This window comes from Oncorhynchus kisutch, unplaced genomic scaffold (genome assembly GCF_002021735.2).
Source record: "Oncorhynchus kisutch isolate 150728-3 unplaced genomic scaffold, Okis_V2 Okis03b-Okis08b_hom, whole genome shotgun sequence".
Lineage (NCBI taxonomy): Eukaryota > Metazoa > Chordata > Actinopteri > Salmoniformes > Salmonidae > Oncorhynchus > Oncorhynchus kisutch.
In genome coordinates this window covers 13,650,364-13,677,034 of record NW_022261980.1, presented here as the reverse complement: position 1 = coordinate 13,677,034, position 26,671 = coordinate 13,650,364, and the positions used below count along the sequence as shown (strand labels likewise).

The window sequence follows — 26,671 nt, the reverse complement described above, 5'->3', positions numbered from 1 at the left end:
TCCTAGCATGCTACGAAATTCACTTCCGGTGAAGTACTGTGTTTTAGGGAGTCCCGTGTTGGAACAACTTTTACATGTCAAAAAGTTCCAGAGTAGGTGGTGATTTATGACTTGCCAATGTTTCTTCACGCATCGCATCGCAACGCTTAAATCGGATAAACTCATGGTACCCATATGAATGGCCTAATACAGACAAAAAATACCACAAAACACTTTTCCTAAAGCCAAAGGTAGTAAACCAATCATTCTCTCAACCAGTAAACTGGCTGTAACATAACAACGTTAAAACACGCCTGGATAGACTTTGGTCGGCCCCATGGTCCCATGGCTGTCGAGGCTACGGGACGTTTTTTTTCTTTCTTATTTTCTTCTTTGTGTACGTGAGACTCGAAACTCTGGTGTTATGTAACCGCTCAATCTCAGTTTCAATCACACAATGTTTCTCACGCGAATATCAGCGGGCGGTTCCATAGTGATAAGAGCTGCGGCACCGGACAAGGACGCAGGTTTTCCCCTCGAGTTGCAGAAGAGGGAACGTCCAGATCCGGGGAAGAACCGATCATAAACTCGCGTCATGGGTAAGTCTCAACGGTGAGATATTAGTGCATTTACAATATCTCTGCTTTCAGGTACTTTGGTTTATATTTCATTATCCTGCTGGCTTGTTCAGGTGAGATTTAAAGTTGTCATGCATTTGTCCAGTGTTTGAGGAAATAGCCAACAAGTGGTGTGATTTTTGTGCTGATGCCTTAGTACTTTGTGTTGCTATACTGAGTAAGATTTATGCAAACGCTATAGTGACAAAACCACTCCGTTTTTTTTTCAGATTATTGTGATCAGCATTATTGAACTTGGACAACTTTATACAATAGTTCCGTTGTAGTTTAACAAACACAATGGATGTATTGTCAGTTGTGGAAACAGTCAAATATACCTTAGAATAGAAAATGAGTCAAGTAAAAGTGAAATGTCACCCACTAAAATACTACTTGAAAAAGTGTTTAAAGTATTTTGTTTTAAATATACTTAAGTATCAAAAGTAAAAAGTATAAATCATTTCAAACATCTTCCTATTTTCTAGTTTTCTTAAATGTACAGATAGCCAGGGGCTCACGTCAAGAGGCTCGCGGCAGGGTAGCCTAGTGGTTAAGAGCGTTGGACTAGTAACCGAAAGGTTGCAAGTTCGAATCCCCGAGCTGACAAGGTAGAAATCTGTCGTTCTGCCCCTGAACAGGCAGTTAACCCACTGTTCCTAGGCCGTCATTGAAAATAAGAATTAGTTCTTAACTGATTTGCCTAGTAAAATAAAGGTAAAATAAAATTTTAAAAACAGTGAGGGGAAAAAGTGTTTGATCCCCTGCTGATTTTGTACGTTTGCCCACTGATAAAGAAATGATCCGTCTATAATTTTAATGGTAGGTTTGTTTGAACAGTGAGAGACAGAATAACAACAAAAATATCCAGAAAAACACAGGTCAAAAATTGTATAAATTGATTTGCATTTTAATGAGGGAAATATGTATTTGACCATCTCTCAATCAGAAGGATTTCTGGGTCCCAGGTGTCTTTTACCTTTATACAGGTAACAAACTCTTAAAGGGAGTGCTCCTAATCTCAGTTTGTTACCTGTAAAAAAGACACCTGTCCACAGAAGCAATCAATCAATCAGATTCCAAACTCTCCACCATGGCCAGAAATAAAGAGAGAATTCACACAGGACACCGGATAAGACAGGAGAAGTACTCCAGATATATAACTGACCCTAGCCCCCCGACCCATAATCTACTGCAGCATAAATACTGGAGGCTGAGACAGGAGGGGTCAGGAGACACTGTGGCCCCATCCGATGACAGGAAGATCACATCAAGGCAGCTGGGACCATAGTCACCAAGAAAACAATTGGTAACACACTACGCCGTGAAGGACTGAAATCCTGCAGCACCCGCAAGGTCCCCCTGCTCAAGAAAGCACATATACATGCCCGTCTGAAGTTTGCCAATGAACATCGGAATGATTCAGAGGACAACTGGGTGATTGGTCAGATGAGACCAAAATGGAGCTCTTTGGCATCAACTCAACTCGCCGTGTTTGGAGGAGGAGGAACGCTCCTATGACCCCAAGAATACCATCCCCACTGTCAAACATGGAGATGGAAACTTTATGCTTTGGGGGTGTTTTTCTGCTAAGGGGACAGGACAACTTCACCGCATCAAAGGGACGATGGACGGGGCCATGTACCGTCAAATCTTGGGTGAGAACCTCCTTCCCTCAGCCAGGGCATTGTGAATGGGTCGTGGATGGGTATTCCAGCATGACAATGACCCAAAACACACGGCCAAGGCAACAAAGGAGTGGCTCAAGAAGAAGCACATTAAGGTCCTGGACTGGCCTAGCCAGGCTCCAGACCATAATCCCATAGAAAATCTGTGGAGGGAGCAGAAGGTGTGATTGCCAACAAGGGTTTTGCCACCAAGTACTAAGTCATGTTTTGCAGAGGGGTCAAATACATATTTCCCTCATTAAAATGCTAATCAATTTATAACATTTTTGACATGCGTTTTTCTGGATATTTTTGTTGTTATCCTGTCTCTCACTGTTCAAATAAACCTACCATTAAAATTATACACGGATCATTTCATTGTCATTGGGCAAAGGTACAAAATCAATGTGTCCTGTTGGGAGGACTGGGGCTGGGAAACACTGTCCTGTAAAGTACACTACCCTATGGACCCTGGTCAACAGTAGTGCACTACCCTATGGACCCTGGTCAACAGTAGTACACTACCCTATGGACCCTGGTCAACAGTAGTGCACTACCTTATGGACCCTGGTCAACAGTAGTGCACTACCCTATGGACCCTGGTCAACAGTAGTGCACTACCCTATGGACCCTGGTCAACAGTAGTGCACTACCCTATGGACCCTGGTCAACAGTAGTGCACTACCCTATGGACCCTGGTCAACAGTAGTGCACTACCCTATGGACCCTGGTCAACAGTAGTGCACTACCCTATGGACCCTGGTCAACAGTAGTGCACTACCCTATGGACCCTGGTCAACAGTAGTGCACTACCCTATGGACCCTGGTCAACAGTAGTGCACTACCCTATGGACCCTGGTCAACAGTAGTGCACTACCCTATGGACCCTGGTCAACAGTAGTGCACTACCCTATGGACCCTGGTCAACAGTAGTGCACTACCCTATGGACCCTGGTCAACAGTAGTGCACTACCCTATGGACCCTGGTCAACAGTAGTGCACTACCCTATGGACCCTGGTCAACAGTAGTGCACTACCATATGGACCCTGGTCAACAGTAGTGCACTACCCTATGGACCCTGGTCAACAGTAGTGCACTACCTTATGGACCCTGGTCAACAGTAGTGCACTACCTTATGGACCCTGGTCAACAGTAGTGCACTACCCTATGGACCCTGGTCAACAGTAGTGCACTACCCTATGGACCCTGGTCAACAGTAGTGCACTACCCTATGGACCCTGGTCAACAGTAGTGCACTACCTTATGGACCCTGGTCAACAGTAGTGCACTACCTTATGGACCCTGGTCAACAGTAGTACACTACCTTATGGACCCTGGTCAACAGTAGTGCACTACCCTATGGACCCTGGTCAACAGTAGTGCACTACCTTATGGACCCTGGTCAACAGTAGTGCACTACCCTATGGACCCTGGTCAACAGTAGTGCACTACCTTATGGACCCTGGTCAACAGTAGTACACTACCTTATGGACCCTGGTCAACAGTAGTGCACTACCCTATGGACCCTGGTCAACAGTAGTGCACTACCCTATGGACCCTGGTCAACAGTAGTGCACTACCATATGGACCCTGGTCAACAGTAGTGCACTACCCTATGGACCCTGGTCAACAGTAGTGCACTACCTTATGGACCCTGGTCAACAGTAGTGCACTACCTTATGGACCCTGGTCAACAGTAGTGCACTACCCTATGGACCCTGGTCAACAGTAGTGCACTACCCTATGGACCCTGGATTCCAAAAGGGTTCTACCTGTAACCAAAAAGGGTTCTCCTACGGCGACAGCCACAGAACCCCTTTGGAACCCTTTTTTCCAAAGATGGAGTAAAAACCAGATGATAACACATTCATAATGAAAGGTAACTTGATGTGTAGTGTTGTTTTAGGGAAACAATTATGACTGATCCATCCACCACCTTATCATACGTGTGTGTGTGTGTGTGTGTGTGTGTGTGTGTGTGTGTGTGTGTGTGTGTGTGTGTGTGTGTGTGTGTGTGCACCAGCTCAGAAGACAGTGCTGATTGTGTACGCCCATCAGAGTGGGGGGTCCTTTAACTCGGCAGTGAAGGATGTTGCCGTGGAAGCCCTCAGACAGCAGGGCTACAAGGTTGTTGTGTCTGACCTTTACGCCATGAACTTCAGAGCCTCCGCCACAATGGAGGATATCACAGGTACACACACACACACACACACACACAGGCTCACACACACACACACACAGGCTCACACGCACACACACGCTTACACACGCCAACACACGTGCCAAACAAACTCCGCACACACACGCCAACACACGTGCCAAACAAACTACACACGCGCTTGACGTTGCTGCTGTTCTGTCTCTTTGCCAGGTGAGGTGACGAACCCGGAGCACTTCAAGTACGGAGAGGAGACCATGCATGCCTGGAAGGAGGGTCGACTCAGTGATGACATCATAGCTGAGCAGCGGAAAGTGGAGGCGGCGGAGCTCGTCATCTTCCAGGTCAGAGGTCACACACTCTTCCCAATTCCACTCTCTCCCCCTCTCTCTCTCTCCCCCTCCCTCTCTCCCCCTCTCCCTCTCTCCCCCCCTCTCTCTTCCTCTCTCTTTCCCTCTTTCTCTCTCTTTCCCTCTTTCTCTCTCTTCCCTCTTTCTCTCTCTCTTTCCCTCTCTCTTTCTCTCTCTTTCTGTCTCACTCCCCTTCCCCCAACCTCTCTTTCTGTCTCTTCTTCGACTGTGCCCTGCTGCGTTTAAATTCTCCACCTTTCTCCCCAAAGTATTTAAGCCTACACTCCCCATCATAGTTTAACAATCATTGGATTGTTGTAGATGGAGTGTCAACCATCTCTCTCTCCCCATCAGTTCCCTATGTACTGGTTCAGCGTTCCAGCCATCATGAAGGGCTGGATAGACAGAGTCCTGACTCAAGGCTTTGCCTTCTCGCTGCAGAAGATGTACAACAATGGAATATTCAAGGTTTGACCTTTTGACCCTTCTGTTCATGTCTTTAGTTCCAGTAGCCTGTGTTAGTGTCATACCCATTGACAATGAGCGGGAAGAGTTCATGCCATGTATGGGCCCGAATCAGGAGGTTTTGATGTAAATGCAATGCTCCCACCTAATCAAGTCCCCACTTGTGACTGAAAACAAGGGTAGAGATGCCAATTGAAAAGCTCTCTGTTACGTAGATAGCTGGCTATATGACATAAAATGCTGTGTAAAATAGCTATAAGTCTATAAAGGTGCATTAACTGTAAAGCTATCAGTCACTACTGGAAACATTTACAACTGAAATTAAGTTACGTTGTCTTTGTTTATGTATTTTACCTCAGACAATCTGGTAGTAAGTTTGCTAGCTAGAACTCCTAGTAGTTTATGCTAACTAGCTAGCTGGCTAGCATTAACTGCTAGTGAATTTGCTAGCTGGCTAGCATTAACTGCTAGTGAATTTGCTAGCTGGCTAGCATCAACTGCTAGTGAATTTGCTAGCTGGCTAGCATCAACTGCTAGTGAATTTGCTAGCTGGCTAGCATCAACTGCTAGTGAATTTGCTAGCTGGCTAGCATTAACTGCTAGTGAATTTGCTAGCTGGCTAGCATTAACTGCTAGTGAATTTGCTAGCTGGCTAGCATTAACTGCTAGTGAATTTGCTAGCTGGCTAGCATTAACTGCTAGTGAATTTGCTAGCTGGCTAGCATTAACTGCTAGTGAATTTGCTAGCTGGCTAGCATTAACTGCTAGTGAATTTGCTAGCTGGCTAGCATTAACTGCTAGTGAATTTGCTAGCTGGCTAGCATTAACTGCTAGTGAATTTGCTAGCTGGCTAGCATTAACTGCTAGTGAATTTGCTAGCTGGCTAGCATTAACTGCTAGTGAATATGCTAGCTGGCTAGCATTAACTGCTAGTGAATATGCTAGCTGGCTAGCATTAACTGCTAGTGAATATGCTAGCTGGCTAGCATTAACTGCTAGTGAATATGCTAGCTGGCTAGCATTAACTGCTAGTGAATATGCTAGCTGGCTAGCATTAACTGCTAGTGAATATGCTAGCTGGCTAGCATTAACTGCTAGTGAATATGCTAGCTGGCTAGCATTAACTGCTAGTGAATTTGCTAGCAGGCTAGCATTAACTGCTAGTGAATTTGCTAGCAGGCTAGCATTAACTGCTAGTGAATTTGCTAGCAGGCTAGCATTAACTGCTAGTGAATTTGCTAGCAGGCTAGCATTAACTGCTAGTGAATTTGCTAGCAGGCTAGCATTAACTGCTAGTGAATTTGCTAGCAGGCTAGCATTAACTGCTAGTGAATTTGCTAGCCGGCTAGCATTAACTGCTAGTGAATTTGCTAGCCGGCTAGCATTAACTGCTAGTGAATTTGCTAGCCGGCTAGCATTAACTGCTAGTGAATTTGCTAGCCGGCTAGCATTAACTGTTAGTGAATTTGCTAGCCGGCTAGCATTAACTGCTAGTGAATTTGCTAGCCGGCTAGCATTAACTGCTAGTGAATTTGCTAGCCGGCTAGCATTAACTGCTAGTGAATTTGCTAGCTGGCAAGTTAACATAAACTAGCGCTAACTGGGCTAGTCATTGTCTAAATGTCTAAATGACAGGTAGAACCACATTCATAACCATAAAGGGGTAACTAGCCCCCAACACGCTCAACCAACATCTTATTACTTTACTACTTTACAAAAACATTATCTACATTTTTCTCTCTAAACAAATGGATTATTTAAGGCTTTCTTATATATATATAACAAATAAAGATCTAACTTCATTGGAATATATCTACAACTTTTTCAACATAAAAAATGCTATTCTCTAACATCGTCTAGTCTAGCTGACCTAATGCTATTCTCTAACATCGTCTAGTCTAGCTGACCTAATGCTATTCTCTAACATCGTCTAGTCTAGCTGACCTAATGCTATTCTCTAACATCGTCTAGTCTAGCTGACCTAATGCTATTCTCTAACATCGTCTAGTCTAGCTGACCTAATGCTATTCTCTAACATCGTCTAGTCTAGCTGACCTAATGCTATTCTCTAACATCCTCTAGTCTAGCTGACCTAATGCTATTCTCTAACATCGTCTAGTCTAGCTGACCTAATGCTATTCTCTAACATCCTCTAGTCTAGCTGACCTAGTGCTATTCTCTAACATCCTCTAGTCTAGCTGACCTAATGCTATTTTCCTGATTTTTCACCACTTTTTTTTTCTCTGGCCTCCATTGATTTAATCACCCTGATTTTGTCCATCCTACAAGGGTAAAAAACATCCTACAAGGGTAAAAAAAACAATATCCTACAAGGGTAAAAATATCCTACAAGGGTAAAAACATCCTACAAGGGTAAAAACATCCTACAAGGGTAAAAACAACCTACAAGGGTAAAAACATCCTACATTTTGAACAGATTATGACAGAGACATGAGGTTTGGACCATTGGTTTTTGTTTGAGCAGTACCTACACAATTAATATAGTGTTTTACCCATTGGTCAAAAGATGAGTTTTTGTTTGGACACCCTACATAATATCTACCTTATGAAATGACACACTGCTCTCATTCAGTTCAGGCTATATTGCTTCTAGGTTAAGGGTAAATGGTGTTTTGGTGGAATGAATAGGACCTCTGTGTTTTGTTGGGAGTTACACTTCATACTCTTTATCATTTTACAGGACAAGAAAGCCATGTTGTCGTTCAGCACTGGGTCTATGCAGACTATGTACCGCCCTGACGGCATCAACGGAGACATTAACGTCACACTGTGGCCCCTACAGGTAACACAGGAAGACAGCCAGGGGGGAAGAGTTAAGATGTGACACCCAAAACAAAATATTTCGCTGTATTTGCTTCTCGTAGCTTTAGACATTAACGTCACACTGTGGCCCCTACAGGTAACACAGGAAGACAGCCAGGGGGGAAGAGTTAAGATGTGACACCCAAAACAAAATATTTCACTGTATTTGCTTTAGAAGACAATCGAGTGTCTTTGGGGATACTTGTGTGTCTCTAAATGAGTTTCCTCATACATTATTATGCTTCAAGGTTACCTCCAAGTACCAAGTATTTCCAATGTGTTTCGTTTAGTTTTGGGTTTGCATTTTTTTGGGGGGGGTCTATTTCATTGGTTACATTGTAGCATATTGTGCAAACTAAACCAAACTAAACCACCGCAGTTCAAGTATTTGCTACATGTATTTGACCCAGACTCTTCTCCTCTCTCCTCCACCATCCTTTCAGAACGGCGTGCTTCACTACTGTGGGTTCCAGGTGCTAGCCCCCCAGGTGTTCTGGTGTCCGGGACACAGCCCCCCCGCGAATCGGACAGCCATGCTGGATGGCTGGAGGGCCAGGCTGAAGACCCTGCTGGTCGAGCGACCCCTGACCTTTGCCCCCAGCGAGATGTTTGACCTGACCTTCCCTGGGGGCTTCGTGCTGCGGCCGGAGGTCAGGGAGGAGCAGAGCACCCGCCCCCACGGCATCACCACCGGACACCACCTGGGGAAACCCCTCCCCCCTGACAACCAGCTGAAGGCTGATGACCCCTCCCCCCTGACAACCAGCTGAAGGCTGATGACCCCTCCCCCCTGACAACCAGCTGAAGGCTGATGACCCCTCCCCCCCTGACAACCAGCTGAAGGATGATGACCCCTCCCCCTGACAACCAGCTGAAGACTGATGACCCCTCCCCCCTGACAAAAACGGCTTATTTGTAACCAGTTTATAATAGCAATAAATCACCTCGGGGGTTTGTGGTAAATGGCCAATATTCCACGGCTAAAGGCTGTATCCAGGAACTCTGCGTTGCGTCGTGCTTAAGAACAGCCCTTAGCCGTCGTAAATTGGCCATAAACTACACCCCCCCCCTCGTGCCTTATTGCTTAAGAAATACATAGGATGGTCAGTTATTATGGTCAAGTCAAATTGACAGAGTTGTTGTGAAGATGGGGAGAGGTATGTCTGTTATAAAAAGATGTTCTGCGTTTTTGAAACATCAATAAACTGCACTAGTTGTTCAGACTCTGTTCTGGTCTCATGTTGATTACTGTCCGGTAATACGGTCAGCTGCAGCAAAGGAGGATCTAGCAAAGCTACCCTCTTAAAGGTGCTATCTAGAACCTAAAAACCATTTAGAACCAAAGGAGAACCCTTTGAAGAACGCTTGTTGGTTCCAGGTAGAACCCTTTTGGTTCCAATAAAAACCTTTTCATAAAATGGTTCTACCTGGAACCAAAAAGGGTTCTCCTATGTGGACAGTTGAAGAACGGTTTTGGAGCCCTATTTTCTAAGAAGGTACAGCTGTCTCAAAACAAAGCAGCACGCCCCGCCCTTTAACTACACGTACAGAACTAACATCAACAACATGCATCCCAGTCTTTCCTGGTTGAGGCTTGACAAGAGATGAACTTCTCTTCTATTTGTTTTAATGATAAATACTACTGGAATGAACATTCCAGATTGTTTACATAATCAAATAACACCCAGCAGAGACACCCCCATACATACTCCACAAAGACATGCCACCAGGGGTCTCTTCACAGTCCCCCAAGTCCAGAACTAATTCAAGGCAATACACGGTTTTATACAGAGCCGTGATTGCATGGAACTCCCTTCCCTTTATAAAACAGATTAAAAACTATTCATGGGAGGATGACACACAAACATTTGTTTTTAGTTGTATTGTTGGTAACCCCTCCTCCCTGACAACCAGCTGAAGGCTGATAACCCCTCCTCCCTGATAACCCCTCCTCCCTGACAACCAGCTGAAGTCTGATAACCCCTCCTCCCTGATAACCCCTCCTCCCTGACAACCAGCTGAAGGCTGATAACCCCTCCTCCCTGATAACCAGCTGAAGGCTGATAACCCCTCCTCCCTGACAACCAGCTGAAGGCTGGTAACCCCTCCTCCCTGACAACCAGGTAAAGGCTGATAACCCCTCCTCTGTGATAACCAGCTGAAGTCTGGTAACTCCTCCTCCCTGATAACCCCTCCCTGATAACCCCTCCCTCTGATAACCAGCTGAAGGCTGATAACCCCTCCTCCCTGATAACACCTCCTCCCTGACAACCAGGTAAAGGCTGATAACCCCTGCTCCCTGATAACCAGCTGAAGGCTGATAACCCCTCCTCCCTGATAACCCCTCCTCCCTGATAACCAGCTGAAGGCTGATAACCCCTCCACCCTGATAACCAGCTGAAGGCTGATAACCCCTCCTCCCTGACAACCAGCTGAAGGCTGATAGCCCCTCCTCCCTGATAACCAGCTGAAGTCTGGTAACTCCTCCTCCCTGATAACCCCTCCTCCCTGACAACCAGGTAAAGGCTGAGAACCCCTCCTCCCTGATAACCAGCTGAAGGCTGATAACCCCTCCACCCTGATAACCAGCTGAAGGCTGATAACCCCTCCTCCCTGATAACCAGCTGAAGGCTGATAACCCCTCCTCCCTGATAACCAGCTGAAGGCTGATAACCCCTCTCTGATAACCCCTCCTCCCTGATAACCAGCTGAAGGCTGATAACCCCTCCTCCCTGATAACCAGCTGAAGGCTGATAACCCCTCCTCCCTGATAACCCCTCCCTCTGATAGCCAGCTGAAGGATGATAACCCCTCCTCCCTGATAACCAGCTGAAGTCTATGACCCCTCCTCTCTGATAACCAGCTGCAGGCTGATAACCCCTCCTCCCTGATAACCAGCTGAAGTCTGATAACCCCTCCTCCCTGATAACCAGCTGAAGGCTGATAACCCCTCCTCCCTGATAACCAGCTGAAAGCTGAGGATAGTAAAGGGGAAACTGTTTGACATCAACAAAACCAGGGTTGTAAAATTCTAGTAACTTTCCCTCTACTCCCAGGTTTTCCAGAACTCCTGATTGGTTGATAATGGGTGTTGCCATTTGACATCAACACAACGTACATATCACAGGAGACTAATGCTCATAATAATGACCGGAACGGAGCAAATGGAACGGCATCAAACACCTGGAAACCATGGAGACCATGGAAACCATGCGTTAGATGGTATTTGGTACCATTCCATAGATTCCGCCCCAGTCATTACCACGAGCCCATCCTCCCCAGTTAAGGTGCCACCAACCTCCTGTGGGTGCATACACAGTTTTGATAACCTCATAGAACCAACCTGATCTCAGGGCCTCCTTGAGATGAAACAGAATGGTGAGCTATCGCATGATCAGGCTAGTTCACGAGAATACAGTTTGGATTATGTCAAAGTGCAAAATTCTGGAAACTTTCCCCCCAAAAATGCTGAAGTTTTCCAGAAATCCCAGCTGGAAGATTCTGGGAATCAGGATGGAATAAGTAGGAAATCCAACCTGGATTTCTGGAAAACCTGATGACAGTGAGTGTTACAGAGGCTGGCAAGTCAACTACACACACTACACTGTAAAGTTACTGTATAATAATAATAATAGATTACTGTCGTGTGTTGTATTATCCTCATTCTGTATCACCACGTACTAAAGCACTGCTGATATCTGAATACCTGTATATGTTATACAACCAATACTATTAGTACATACTTATAATAAAACAATTAGGGATATATAATAGAGCTGGGTTATGACCTTCACATGGAAATAACACTCCAATCAGAGCACGGATTAAACTGCTTCAAACCGTCCAGCTACAGATTCTCTGTTAAATAAAGGAGGGGGGGTGAGAGTGACTGAATAAAGGAAGGGGGTGGTGAGAGTGACTGAATAAAGGAGGGGGGGTGAGAGTGACTGAATAAAGGAGGGGGTGGTGAGAGTGACTGAATAAAGGAGGGGGGGTGAGAGTGACTGAATAAAGGAGGGGGTGGTGAGAGTGACTGAATAAAGGAGGGGGTGGTGAGAGTGACTGAATAAAGGAGGGGGGGTGAGAGTGACTGAATAAAGGAGGGGGTGGTGAGAGTGACTGAATAAAGGAGGGGGTGGTGAGAGTGACTGAATAAAGGAGGGGGGGTGAGAGTGACTGAATAAAGGAGGGGGTGGTGAGAGTGGCTGAATAAAGGAGGGGGGGTGAGAGTGACTGAATAGAGGAGGGGGGAGAGTGACTGAATAGAGGAGGGGGGAGAGTGACTGGATAAAGGAGGGGGGTGAGAGTGACTGAATAAAGGAGGGGGGGTGAGAGTGACTGAATAAAGGAGGGGGGGTGAGAGTGACTGAATAAAGGAGGGGGGTGAGAGTGACTGAATAAAGGAGGGGGGTGAGAGTGACTGAATAAAGGGGGGGTGAGAGTGACTGAATAAAGGAGGGGGGGAGAGTGACTGAATAAAGGAGGGGGGGTGAGAGTGACTGAATAAAGGACCAGCTGATGGTACAGTCCCATAGTGCTGTTACTGAAGCCTACTTTAAAGGCCCAGAATAATGACGAGTGTGTCCACTGGGATCCTATTTCAATCCGTCTTATGTATGATTCCGTATGTAACTCTAGTGGGATGCCGCCCAAACAACATATCTATGATATTCCTATGTGAATCAATGCCTTACTTTATCCCATGAAAAGGGGTGAGAAAATAGAGAGGATTTATGGAGATATAATGGGGTTTCTAGGACAAATCACTTGCTCATCAGCTCAGGCATCTGTCATAAACTATTTAATTTTTTATTTCACCTTTATTTAACCAGGTTGGCTAGTTGAGAACAAGTTCTTATTTGCAAAGCAAAGCAGTTTGACGCATACAACAACACAGTTACACATGGAATAAACAAACATACAATCAATAATACAGTAGAAAAATCAATATACAGTGTGTGCAAATGAGGTAGGATAAGAGAGGTAAGGCAATAACTAGGCCATGGTGGTGAAGTAATTACAATATAGCAATTAAACACTGGAATGATAGGTGTGCAGAAGATAAATGTGCAAGTAGAGATACTGGGGTGCAAAGGAACAAGATAAATAAATAAATACAGAATGGGGATGAGGTAGATTGGATGGGCTATTTACAGATGAGCTATGTACAGGTGCAGTGATCTGTGATCTGCTCTGACAGCTGGTGCTTAAAGCTAGTGAGGGAGGTAAGAGTCTCCAGCTTCTAGACCAGAATGTAATGTTTAAAAAATATATATATAATGCTATCCGGGATCTTTGGGACGTCCATAACCTAAATCCTAGCCCTTACCCTAAAACTTAACCAGAGCCCTTACCCTAACATTAACCATTTTAAATGTAAAAAGGGGTAAAGTCCAGTTGGAATGATCCAGAACAGCAAGTACCTTTAAAAAAAAAGAAGAACGAAAGTAGACTGAGATCCTAGATATGTTCCAGAGATACAAACTTTGCACAGACCTGCTCTAGGTTATAGCACACTGTTAGCTACGTCTTTATCGTGTGGATTGGTGATTGGACGTTAAACACGCAAACGTTAAACACCGAGGCGTTGTAAAGATCTGATAATCTGCGCAGCATGTGTGTCTCTGAACCGCACCCACTCGAATCAGCCTCCGTCCCCTGCGATGCGATGGTACAGTCCCATAGTGACGGCATCGCCTGGGCAGCGCTGAGGCCGACTGAGACTTGTTTTGCTACATTGTTGACGTTCTTGCTCAACATTTTTACATTGTTTTGAGTTTTAGGAATACAGCAATAGCAATATTTCATTTTTTTTGTCACTGTCTGATTCCTCACCAACCCTCTACGATTTTACTGCGCATCGAGCAAACTCTCCCGGAATCAGCCACCATGAAATGGATGTTCAAAGAGGATCATTCCCTGGGTAAAGAGGTTTACTTGTTTCATAACAGGCAAATAACAAAATTGTCAAAATAGGAACAAATATGTATCTCCTCTGCGTTATTCTTCTTTTTTTAAATGGTATTTGCTGATTATGATTGGCCACCTTTCTGCACTAACATTGGCTGACTGTAGTGGCCTAGCCGCTCAGATGTTGTTGAGTCCTTTGGCTAAAAAATAACACTACGAAGTTACTCGAAATTGTATGTCGATGTCAGTTAATGTCTTGTTAAAAAGACATTAGTCAAAATTAGCTAATGGATTGGTTGTTTTATTGGTTAAATGTGCTATGCGTTTTCATTTTGAATCACCTCGATTCCCGGACTTGTCGTTCCTATCGTTCCTATTGACATGACAACTGATATGATAGTGATATTGAAAGTAAATATATCCTGTCAAATAGAACTAGGCCTATTCTGTTCTAACAAACAGTTGGCAAAATGTTGTCTCAATCCTTCTTTCCTCCTGGCGCATGTCATATCCCCTGAACATTAGGTTATTATTGTGATAACATTACAACGATATATGGCTGAAATATTCTTACATAACATGGCAAAAATTATTTATATATTTTAACAAAAGTCTATTCCAGAGTTTTCTTTTCCCTTTTGTTACATAATTTGGATATAGGCCACACCTGTATGGCTTATGTGTTAGATTGACACATAGAGAAGTAGCCTAGGGGAAATATTGACATATTTAGCCCAGTGAATTGGCAGCTTTTGCTAGTGATTACCCAGAGTGCATCTGGTGTCCAACAGCTGCTGCTGATGCCTGTGGATCTCAGGTCAGGCAACGTCATGTGACCTCTTGTCAAATGTTGATCCTCCTGTCACAGCCACCCAAGAGTGTGAGTTCCAAATGGAACCCTATTCCCTATATAGTGCACTACTTTTGACCAGATCCTTGGTTAAAAGTAGTGCACTACACAGGGAATAGGGGGGGGGGGGGGGGGGGGGGGGGGGGCATTTTGGGACACAACCCTGCTCTTTGGTGAACTGAGTAGGTCAGGGGGGCAACCCACTGGCCTATTCTACTAATCTAAGTGGCTCTTAAGGTTCTTGATTAGCTGAATCGGCTGGTTTAGAGTAAAGGCTGGAGCAAAACGCCTACCCCTCCCGGGAGCTAGGAGGGTTTGAAACATGTTGTATTACTGGTACCGATGACAGTGTAACACCCTTCACAACATCTCTCAATCCATCTCTTCTTCTCAACAGAACATCGGTGTATAGAGTCGGCCAAAATACGCAGCAAGTACCCAGATAGGGTTCCGGTGAGTGAGACGTGTTTTCACTGGGTGTTGGGTGTATTGTTGTACCCTTTTATTTTGACAGGGAGTCATGCTGAGACCAATGTCTCTTTTACAGACGAAAATAAACACATCAATATGAAATGCAAAACAGATATACGAAAACACTATAATAGAAAGGAAGCACATTGTTCAGTAAAAAGGCTCCTCAATCAGTCTGAATTGCCCTAGAGGCATATTATTTCAGGTAAGGTACAGAAAATGATTTACCTAACTCTGTAGGGACCGAAGGAATGTCCATTTAGCTCTGAGCCCTGCTATGCTAACTCCTACGTCTAATGGTTATTAATGATATTAAGGTACAGAGGGATTTCTTGTTAAAATAACTTTATTAAAGTGTTTCACGCATCGTTATAACATATTTATTACAATGTAACAGTGATTTTTTTTTATCAAATCAAATTTATTTATATAGCCCTTCGTACATCAGCTGATATCTCAAAGTGCTGTACAGAAACCCAGCCTAAAACCCCAAACAGCAAGCAATGCAGGTGTAGAAGCACGGTGGCTAGGAAAAACTCCCTAGAAAGGCCAATACCTAGGAAGAAACCTAGAGAGGAACCAGGCTATGTGGGGTGGCCAGTCCTCTTCTGGCTGTGCCTGTCTCATCAGGCTGTAATGATTCACCGATGCACATCGGTCCCCAATTTCAAATGTTTAAGATGCAAGTTGTAAAGGTCCCGTGTGTAGCTGGTCTAGATAGTCAGGCGCAGGACAGCAGATATGAGTCACCAACGTACTTTACTCAAAAAAGACAAATATACAAAGTAACATCGCGAGCCCACAAAGACGGACCGCATTACAATAAACAACCACTCACACACAAAACAGAGGGTTAAATAATAAACACGTGATTGGTTGAATGAAGCCAGGTGTGATAAGACAAAGATAAAACAAATGGAAAATGAAAAGTGGGATCGGCGGTGGCCAGAAGGCCGGCGACGTCGAACGCCGCCCGAACAAGGAGAGGGACCGACTTTTGAGGAAGTCGTGACACAAGTGGACTCCAAACCGATCCAAATGTAGCATAGCATCGGTCAGAAAACATTAGGATTCGCCGGTTCACATTAATTAAACATTTTTTTTGCATCATATTATATTATTTCTATCTTCTGAAAATGCAGCTCATCATTCATGTCAAGAGCCTTCAGAAAGTATTCATACCCCTTGACTTATTCCACAGTTTCTTGTTACAGCCTGAATTCAAAATGGAAAGAATATTTTTTTAAATCTCACCCATCTACACACCGTAATGACAAAGTGAAAACGTGTTTTTGAATTTAATTTAATTTAATTTAAAGGAAATAAAGACATACAGTGTATTCGAAAAGTATTCAGACCCCTGGACTGTTTACACGGTTTGTTACGTTACAGCCTTATTCTGAAATGGATTAAATATTTGTTTTCCACATAAGTACAGTATTCACACCCCTGATTCAATACATGTTAGAATCACGTTTGGCAGTGATTACAGCTGTGTATCTTTCTAAGTAAGTCTCTGAGATCTTTGCACACCTGGATTGTACAATATTTGCCCATTTATTCTTTCAAAATTCTTCAAGCTCTGTCAAATTGGTTGTTGATCATCGCTAGACAACCATTTTTTTGCCATAGATTTTCAGGATGATTTAGTCAAAACTGTAACTCAACTACTCACGTTCACTCTCCTCCTGGTAAGCAACCCCCCCCCCCCCCCAGTGTCTAGTGGAAAGCAACCCCCCCAAGGTAGATTTGGCCTTGTGTTTTAGGTTATTATCCTGCTGAATGGTGAATTCATCTCCCAGTGTCTAGTGGAAAGCAACCCCCCCCCCCCCCCCCCCCAGTGTCTAGTAGGATTTTGCCTGTGCTTAGCTCCATCTGTTTCCTTTTTATCCTGAATAACTCCCTAGTCCTTAAAGATGACAAGCAAACATGATGCAGCCACCACTATGCTTGTAAATATGGAGAGTGGTACTCAGTAGTGTGTTGTATTGGATTCGCTCCAAACATACTTTTTGTCCTGATTACAAATTGTTAAGTGGCTTTGGCACAGGTTTTACAGTATTAGTTTAGCGCCTCGTTGCAAACAGGATATTTTTTATTCTGTACAGACTTCCTTCTTTTCATTCTGTCAGTTAGGTTAGTATTGTGGAGTAATTACAATGTTGTTGATCCCATCCTCAAGTTTTCTCCTATAACAGCCATTAAACTCTGTAGCTGTTTTAAAGTCTCTGTTGGCCTCGTGTTGAAATCCCTGGGAAATGTATTTCTGCGTTAGGAAGGACGTCTGTATCTTTGTAGTGACTGGGGTGTATTTATACACCATCTAAACTGTTATTAATAACTTCGCTGCTCAAAGGGATATTCAATAGTCAGATTTTTTATATATTTTTTTACACCCATCTACCAATAGGTGCCCTTCTTTGTTAGGTATTGGAAAACATCCCTGGTCTTTGTAGTTTAATCTGTGTTTCAAATCCACTGCTCTACTGAGGGACCTTACAGATAATTGTATGTGTGGGGTACAGAGATGAGGTAGTCATTCAAAAATCATGTTAAACACTATTATTGCACACAGTGAGTCCATGCAACTTATTATATGACTTGTTAAACCCATTGTTTCTCCTGAACCTTATTTAGGCTAGCCAGTAAAGGGGTTGAATACTTATCGACTCAAGCCATTTCAGCTTTAATTAAAAAAACAAACAAATGTTTCGACAACATACGTTCTTGGAGTCCCTGTATCTAGATACATATGGTTCCTCTATGGTGTTGGAGTCCCTGTATCTAGATACATATGGTTCCTCTATGGTGTTGGAGTCCCTGTATCTAGATCCATATGGTTCCTCTATGGTCTTGGAGTCCCTGTATCTAGATACATATGGTTCCTCTATGGTGTTGGAGTCCCTGTATCTAGATCCATATGGTTCCTCTATGGTGTTGGAGTCCCTGTATCTAGATCCATATGGTTCCTCTATGGTGTTGGAGTCCCTGTATCTAGATCCATATGGTTCCTCTATGGTGTTGGAGTCCCTGTATCTAGATACATATGGTTCCTCTATGGTCTTGGAGTCCCTGTATCTAGATACATATGGTTCCTCTATGGTGTTGGAGTCCCTGTATCTAGATACATATGGTTCATCTATGGTGTTGGAGTCCCTGTATCTAGATACATATGGTTCCTCTATGGTGTTGGAGTCCCTGTATCTAGATATATATGGTTCCTCTATGGTGTTGGAGTCCCTGTATCTAGATGTGTATCGAATCGTCTTGAAAGGGAAAGATGCACATCCCAACGCTGTCATATCTTTCAATTCAGTAAATCTTTATTTTTCCAGGAGGGCAATTTATGTGAACACTTACAAACATCCAATATGACATGACTCTGTGTTGTCTGTTTTGTAGGTGATCGTGGAGAAGGTGTCTGGGTCTCAGATTGTGGACATCGACAAGAGGAAGTATTTGGTCCCCTCTGACATCACGGTGGCCCAGTTCATGTGGATCATCAGGAAACGCATCCAGCTGCCCTCGGAGAAGGCCATCTTCCTCTTCGTCGATAAGACCGTGCCTCAGTCCAGGTCGGAACTCTAAGCACTCTGACCATACAGCACAAATATACTAGAGGCTAGGTCTTACCAGGTTAGCCTGGGACATGAGTTATAGATATAGACACGCTGGTGGGGTTAACCAGGTTAACTAGGGACATGAGTTATAAATATAGACACGCTGGTGGGTTAACCAGGTTAACTAGGGACATGAGTTATAAATATAGACACACTGGTGGGTTAACCAGGTTAACTAGGGACATGAGTTATAAATATAGACACACTGGTGGGTTAACCAGGTTAACCAGGGACATGAGTTATACATATAGACACACTGGTGGGTTAACCAGGTTAACTAGGGACATGAGTTATAAATATAGACACACTGGTGGGTTAACTAGGGACATGAGTTATAAATATAGACACACTGGTGGGTTAACCAGGTTAACTAGGGACATGAGTTATATATATAGACACACTGGTGGGTTAACCAGGTTAACTAGGGACATGAGTTATAAATATAGACACGCTGGTGGGTTAACCAGGGACATGAGTTATAAATATAGACACACTGGTGGGTTAACCAGGTTAACCAGGGACATGAGGTATAAATATACTCACGCTGGTGGGTTAACCAGGGACATGAGGTATAGATATAGACACACTGGTGGGGTTAACCAGGTTAACCAGGGACATGAGTTATAAATATAGACACGCTGGTGGGTTAACCAGGTTAACTAGGGACATGAGTTATAAATATAGACACGCTGGTGGGTTAACCAGGTTAACTAGGGACATGAGGTATAGATATAGACAAGCTGGTGGGTTAACCAGGTTAACCAGGGACATGAGGTATAGATATAGACAAGCTGGTGGGTTAACCAGGTTAACCAGGGACATGAGGTATAGATATAGACAAGCTGGTGGGTTAACCAGGTTAACCAGGGACATGAGTTATAAATATAGACACACTGGTGGGTTAACCAGGTTAACCAGGGACATGAGTTATAAATATAGACAAGCTGGTGGGTTAACCAGGTTAACTAGGGACATTAATTATAAATATAGACACGCTGGTGGGTTAACCAGGTTAACCAGGGACATGAGTTATAGATATAGACACGCTGGTGGGTTAACCAGGTTAACCAGGGACATGAGTTATAGATATAGACACGCTGGTGGGTTAACCAGGGACATGAGTAATAGATATAGACACACTGGTGGGTTAACCAGGTTAACCAGGGACATGAGTTATAGATATAGACACGCTGGTGGGTTAACCACGTTAACCAGGGACATGAATTATAAATATAGACACGCTGGTGGGTTAACCAGGTTAACAAGGGACATGAGTTATAGATATAGACACGCTGGTGGGTTAAACAGGTTAACCAGGGACATGAGTTATAGATATAGACACGCTGGTGGGTTAACCAGGGACATGAGTAATAGATATAGACACACTGGTGGGTTAACCAGGTTAACCAGGGACATGAGTTATAGATATAGACACACTGGTGGGTTAACCAGGGACATGAGTTATACATATAGACACACTGGTAGGTTAACTAGGGACATGAGTTATAGATATAGACACACTGGTGGGTTAATCAGGTTAACCAGGGACATGAGTTATAAATATAGACACACTGGTGGGTTAACCAGGTTAACCAGGGACATGAGTTATAAATATAGACAAGCTGGTGGGTTAACCAGGTTAACTAGGGACATGAGTTATAGATATAGACACGCTGGTGGGTTAACTAGGGACATGAGGTATAGATATAGACACGCTGGTGGGTTAACCAGGTTAACCAGGGACATGAGTTATAGATATAGACACGCTGGTGGGTTAACCAGGTTAACCAGGGACATGAATTATAGATATAGACACGCTGGTGGGTTAACCAGGTTAACCAGGGACATGAATTATAAATATAGACACGCTGGTGGGTTAACCAGGTTAACCAGGGACATGAGTTATAGATATAGACACGCTGGTGGGTTAACCAGGTTAACCAGGGACATGAGTTATAGATATAGACACGCTGGTGGGTTAACCAGGGACATGAGTTATAGATATAGACACACTGGTGGGTTAACCAGGTTAACCAGGGACATGAGTTATAGATATAGACACACTGGTGGGTTAACCAGGGACATGAGTTATACATATAGACACACTGGTGGGTTAACTAGGGACATGAGTTATAGATATAGACACACTGGTGGGTTAACCAGGTTAACTAGGGACATGAGTTATAAATATAGACAAGCTGGTGGGTTAACCAGGTTAACCAGGGACATGAGTTATAGATATAGACACGCTGGTGGGTTAACCAGGTTAACCAGGGACATGAGTTATAGATATAGACACGCTGGTGGGTTAACCAGGTACATGAGTTATAGATATACATGTAGACAAGCTCACACACCAGCTGCTCTAAAGGGCCCACTCCTCATGGGTTCATAGTTTGACTTTTGACCTTTGTCTCTTCCTCAATAAGACACAGCATCCAGGTCCTGGTCTGAACCCATGGATACTAGTGGCTGCTGGGTTGGGTCCTGGTCTGAACCCACGGATACTAGTGGCTGCTGGGTTGGGTCCTGGTCTGAACCCACGGATACTAGTGGCTGCTGGGTTAGAACTGGCTTGCTACTCCCACAGGATATCCTTTAGCTTGAGTTATACACAAATCCAGTGCATTCGGAAAGTATTCAGACCCCTTGACTTTTTCCAAAGTTTGTGACGTTTACAGCCTTATTCCAAAATTGATAAAAATAGGTTTTTTTCTTCATCAAGCTACACACAATATCCCATAATGACATCACAATACCCCATAATGACATCACAATACCCCATAATGACATCACAATACCCCATAATGACATCACAATACCCCATAATGACATCACAATACCCCATAATGACAAAGCTAAGAGGTTTTGTTAGAAATTTTCGCTAATTTATCAAAAATAATTTTTGCCATAAGTATTCAGACCCTTTACTCAGTACTTGTTGAAGCACCTTTGGCAACGATTACAGCATTGAGTCTTCTTCGGTATGACTCTACAAACTTGGCACAGTTTTTACTGAGGAGTGGCTTCCGTCTGGCCACCGTACCATAAAGGCCTGATTGGTGGAGTGCTGCAGAGATGGTTGTCCTTCTGGAAGGTTCTCCCATCTCCACAGAGGAACTCTAAAGCTCTGTCAGAGTGACCACCTTCCTGACCAAGGCCCTTCTCCCCCAATTGCTCAGTTTGGCCGGGCAGCCAGCTCTAGGTGTCTTGGTGGTTCCAAACTTCTTCCATTTAAGAATGATGGAGGCCTCTGTGTTCTTGGGGACCGTCAATGTTGCAGACATTTTTTGTTACCTTTCCCCAGATCTGTGCCTCGACACAATCCTGTCTCAGAGCTCTACGGACAATTCCTTTGACCTCATGGCTTGGTTTTTGCTCTGACATGCACTGTCAACTGTGGGACCTTTTATATAGACAGGTGTGAGGGCATTTCCAAATCATGTCAAATCAATTGAATTTACCACAGTTGGACTCCAATCAAGTTGTAGAAACATCTCAAGGATGATTAAGCTAAACAGGATGCACCTGAGCTCAGTTTGGAGTTTCATAGTGAAGGATCTGAATACTTATGTAAATACGTTTTCATACATTTCTTAAACCTGTTTTTACTTGGTGGTATTGCGGTATTTACTTGGTGGTATTATGGGGTATTGTGATGTCATTATGGGGTATTGTGATGTCATTATGGGGTATTGTGATGTCATTATGGGGTATTGTGATGTCATTATGGGGTATTGTGATGTCATTATGGGGTATTGTGATGTCATTATGGGGTATTGTGATGTCATTATGGGGTATTGTGATGTCATTATGGGGTATTGTGATGTCATTATGGGGTATTGTGATGTCATTATGGGGTATTGATGAGTATTTGAATTGTTTTATTTAATCCATGTTAGAATAAGACTGTAACAAAATGTGGAAAAAGTCAAGGGGTCTGAAATCTTTCGGAATGCGTTGTAAATGAAGTCTAACATTCAATCTGGTACGTGTTAGATCCACGTTATAGCATCCTTAAAGGTATATTCAGATTGAGCCATCAATGCGATCTCAGCAAACGTTGGGTAAAATGCCTTTTTAAAAGCCACATTGTGGGCTGTCCAGCTCGCTGCTCTATGAGTTGAATCCCTGCCTAAAGATTTATTAGTGTCCTATCAACACAACAGCAGTAAACAATGAACAGACATTACCAAACAGCCTGCAGCTGATACCAGTCACTCTACTGGTTTTTCAGATCCATGGCTTCATTCTGTTGACGGTGACTCAACACTAAGCAGCGTTTAGACCTACTGCAACATTCCATCCCCTCTGTTCACTTCAGTAGTATGTGGCTGTGTGTCCCGAACGGCACCCTACTCCCCTACATAGTGCACTACATTTGACCAGAGCCCTATGGTGAGCCGTGTATAGGGAATAGGTTGGCATTTGGGCCGCAGTCTGTTTACTTCTCCCATTTCCTCCTCCTCCTCTCTGTGTTTTGTTGTGACCTCCCGTTGCAGCATCACCATGGGACAGCTGTACGAGAAGGAGAAGGACGAGGACGGGTTTTTATACGTGGCGTACAGCGGAGAGAACACCTTCGGTGTCTAGACCCGTCGTCGTCGTCGTCTTCGTCATCATAAGCCTTACTTACGACAGAATACAACACCCACCACCCTAACTCACACCCCACCCCTGGGAGAAGCCCTGGGAAACCCCAGAGAAAAGAAGAGAAATAAATAGATGAAGGGAGTGATCAGTTGAGTGAGAACCATCATGATGTGTGTCACCAGTCTGTCTAATCTATTCCTGCACATGTTTTGTATTGATGCTGTACACATCCATTTATTAATATGTCTATATTATTATTATTATTATTATGATGATGTTATGTATAGTGATACAAATTGGAATGACTGTTTTGGTTTTGTCGGACGTTTTTGTGCTTTACATTAGTTTAGGTGCTTTTGAGTTTTTTTTCATTTTTTTTCATTTGTGAAATAATCTTTTTTTTGTTTTGTTTTTGAAGTTTCACTTTTAGTTTGGCTTTTATCCTTGAAGATTTATATTTCAAATAATTTAAACTATTTGAACGGTAAGGTAGCTGGATGACCTAACCAATAAAAAAAATGTGAATGATCCTTGTGTTTTTATTGACTTATACCAGGGTTCTTCCTCTTCGGTCCTGGAGAACAACTGTTCTGATCCAGCCCTAAAGTAACAGACTGTTACTACAGCATTATACCAGTTCATAAAGTAACAGACTGTTACTACAGCATTATACCAGTTCATAAAGTAACAGACTGTTACTACAGCATTATACCAGTTCATAAAGTAACAGACTGTTACTACAGCATCATACCAGTTCATAAAGTAACAGACTGTTACTACAGCATTATACCAGTTCATAAAGTAACAGACTGTTACTACAGCATTATACCAGTTCATAAAGTAACAGACTGTTACTACAGCATTATACCAGTTCATAAAGTAACAGACAGACTGTTATTACAGCATTATACCAGTTCATAAAGTAACAGACTGTTACTACAGCATTATACCAGTTCATAAAGTAACAGACTGACTGTTACTACAGCATTATACCAGTTCATAAAGTAACAGACTGTTACTACAGCATTATACCAGTTCATAAAGTAACAGACTGTTACTACAGCATTATACCAGTTCATAAAGTAACAGACTGTTACTACAGCATTATACCAGTTCATAAAGTAACAGACTGTTACTACAGCATTATACCAGTTCATAAAGTAACAGACTGTTACTACAGCATTATACCAGTTCATAAAGTAACAGACTGTTACTACAGCATTATACCAGTTCATAAAGTAACAGACTGTTACTACAGCATTATACCAGTTCATAAAGTAACAGACTGTTACTACAGCATTATACCAGTTCATAAAGTAACAGACTGTTACTACAGCATTATACCAGTTCATAAAGTAACAGACTGTTACTACAGCATTATACCAGTTCATAAAGTAACAGACTGTTACTACAGCATTATACCAGTTCATAAAGTAACAGACTGACTGTTACTACAGCATTATACCAGTTCATAAAGTAACAGACTGTTCCTACAGCATTATACCAGTTCATAAAGTAACAGACTGACTGTTACTACAGCATTATACCAGTTCATAAAGTAACAGACTGTTACTACAGCATTATACCAGTTCATAAGTAACAGACTGTTACTACAGCATTATACCAGTTCATAAAGTAACAGACTGTTACTACAGCATTATACCAGTTCATAAAGTAACAGACTGTTACTACAGCATTATACCAGTTCATAAAGTAACAGACTGACTGTTACTACAGCATTATACCAGTTCATAAAGTAACAGACTGTTACTACAGCATTATACCAGTTCATAAAGTAACAGACTGTTACTACAGCATTATACCAGTTCATAAAGTAACAGACTGTTACTACAGCATTATACCAGTTCATAAAGTAACAGACTGACTGTTACTACAGCATTATACCAGTTCATAAAGTAACAGACTGTTACTACAGCATTATACCAGTTCATAAAGTAACAGACTGTTACTACAGCATTATACCAGTTCATAAAGTAACAGACTGTTACTACAGCATTATACCAGTTCATAAAGTAACAGACTGACTGTTACTACAGCATTATACCAGTTCATAAAGTAACAGACTGACTGTTACTACAGCATTATACCAGTTCATAAGTAACAGACTGTTACTACAGCATTATACCAGTTCATAAAGTAACAGACTGACTGTTACTACAGCATTATACCAGTTCATAAAGTAACAGACTGACTGTTACTACAGCATTATACAGTTCATAAAGTAACAGACTGTTACTACAGCATATACCAGTTCATAAAGTAACAGACTGTTACTACAGCATTATACCAGTTCATAAAGTAACAGACTGTTACTACAGCATTATACCAGTTCATAAAGTAACAGACTGACTGTTACTACAGCATTATACCAGTTCATAAAGTAACAGACTGACTGTTACTACAGCATTATACCAGTTCATAAAGTAACAGACTGTTACTACAGCATTATACCAGTTCATAAAGTAACAGACTGTTACTACAGCATTATACCAGTTCATAAAGTAACAGACAGACTGTTACTACAGCATTATACCAGTTCATAAAGTAACAGACTGTTACTACAGCATTATACCAGTTCATAAAGTAACAGACAGACTGTTACTACAGCATTATACCAGTTCATAAAGTAACAGACTGACTGTTATTACAGCATTATACCAGTTCATAAAGTAACAGACTGTTATTACAGCATTATACCAGTTCATAAAGTAACAGACTGTTACTACAGCATTATACCAGTTCATAAAGTAACAGACTGTTACTACAGCATTATACCAGTTCATAAAGTAACAGACAGACTGTTACTACAGCATTATACCAGTTCATAAAGTAACAGACTGACTGTTATACAGCATTATACCAGTTCATAAAGTAACAGACTGTTACTACAGCATTATACCAGTTCATAAAGTAACAGACTGTTACTACAGCATTATACCAGTTCATAAAGTAACAGACTGTTACTACAGCATTATACCAGTTCATAAAGTAACAGACTGTTACTACAGCATTATACCAGTTCATAAAGTAACAGACTGTTACTACAGCATTATACCAGTTCATAAAGTAACAGACTGACTGTTACTACAGCATTATACCAGTTTCATAAAGTAACAGACTGTTACTACAGCATTATACCAGTTCATAAG

The 26,671-nt window shown here is 42.7% G+C and overlaps 3 protein-coding genes across 14 annotated transcripts; all 3 read left to right on the top strand.

Moving 5' to 3' along the window:
* Nucleotides 1-325: 325 nt before the first annotated feature.
* On the top strand, nt 326-9,285 carry LOC109885081 (NAD(P)H dehydrogenase [quinone] 1-like). The gene is made up of 6 exons (XM_020476944.2): nt 326-578; nt 4,285-4,452; nt 4,633-4,763; nt 5,124-5,237; nt 7,936-8,037; nt 8,501-9,285. Exons 1-6 carry the CDS (start codon nt 575-577, stop codon nt 8,825-8,827), a joined length of 846 nt encoding a protein of 281 aa, XP_020332533.2. The 5' UTR covers nt 326-574; the 3' UTR covers nt 8,828-9,285.
* A 4,181-nt stretch (nt 9,286-13,466) lies between these two features.
* On the top strand, nt 13,467-24,029 carry LOC109885078 (gamma-aminobutyric acid receptor-associated protein-like 2). Its single transcript, XM_031812615.1, has 4 exons — nt 13,467-13,980; nt 15,215-15,270; nt 18,691-18,863; nt 23,411-24,029. Exons 1-4 carry the CDS (start codon nt 13,947-13,949, stop codon nt 23,499-23,501), a joined length of 354 nt encoding a protein of 117 aa, XP_031668475.1. The 5' UTR covers nt 13,467-13,946; the 3' UTR covers nt 23,502-24,029.
* Nucleotides 18,870-21,630, top strand: LOC109885079 (uncharacterized). 12 transcript variants are annotated; one of them, XM_031812606.1, is made up of 3 exons: nt 18,870-19,324; nt 19,512-19,655; nt 19,767-21,630. In XM_031812606.1, the coding sequence occupies exons 1-3, from the start codon at nt 18,990-18,992 to the stop codon at nt 21,301-21,303; spliced, it is 2,016 nt and encodes a 671-aa protein (XP_031668466.1). In that variant the 5' UTR covers nt 18,870-18,989; the 3' UTR covers nt 21,304-21,630. The 12 variants fall into 12 exon arrangements, with proteins under 12 accessions (XP_031668466.1, XP_031668465.1, XP_031668463.1 ...); XM_031812605.1 differs by having other exon boundaries at nt 19,512-19,970; nt 20,064-21,630; XM_031812603.1 differs by having other exon boundaries at nt 19,512-20,008; nt 20,051-21,630.
* Nucleotides 24,030-26,671: the final 2,642 nt, after the last annotated feature.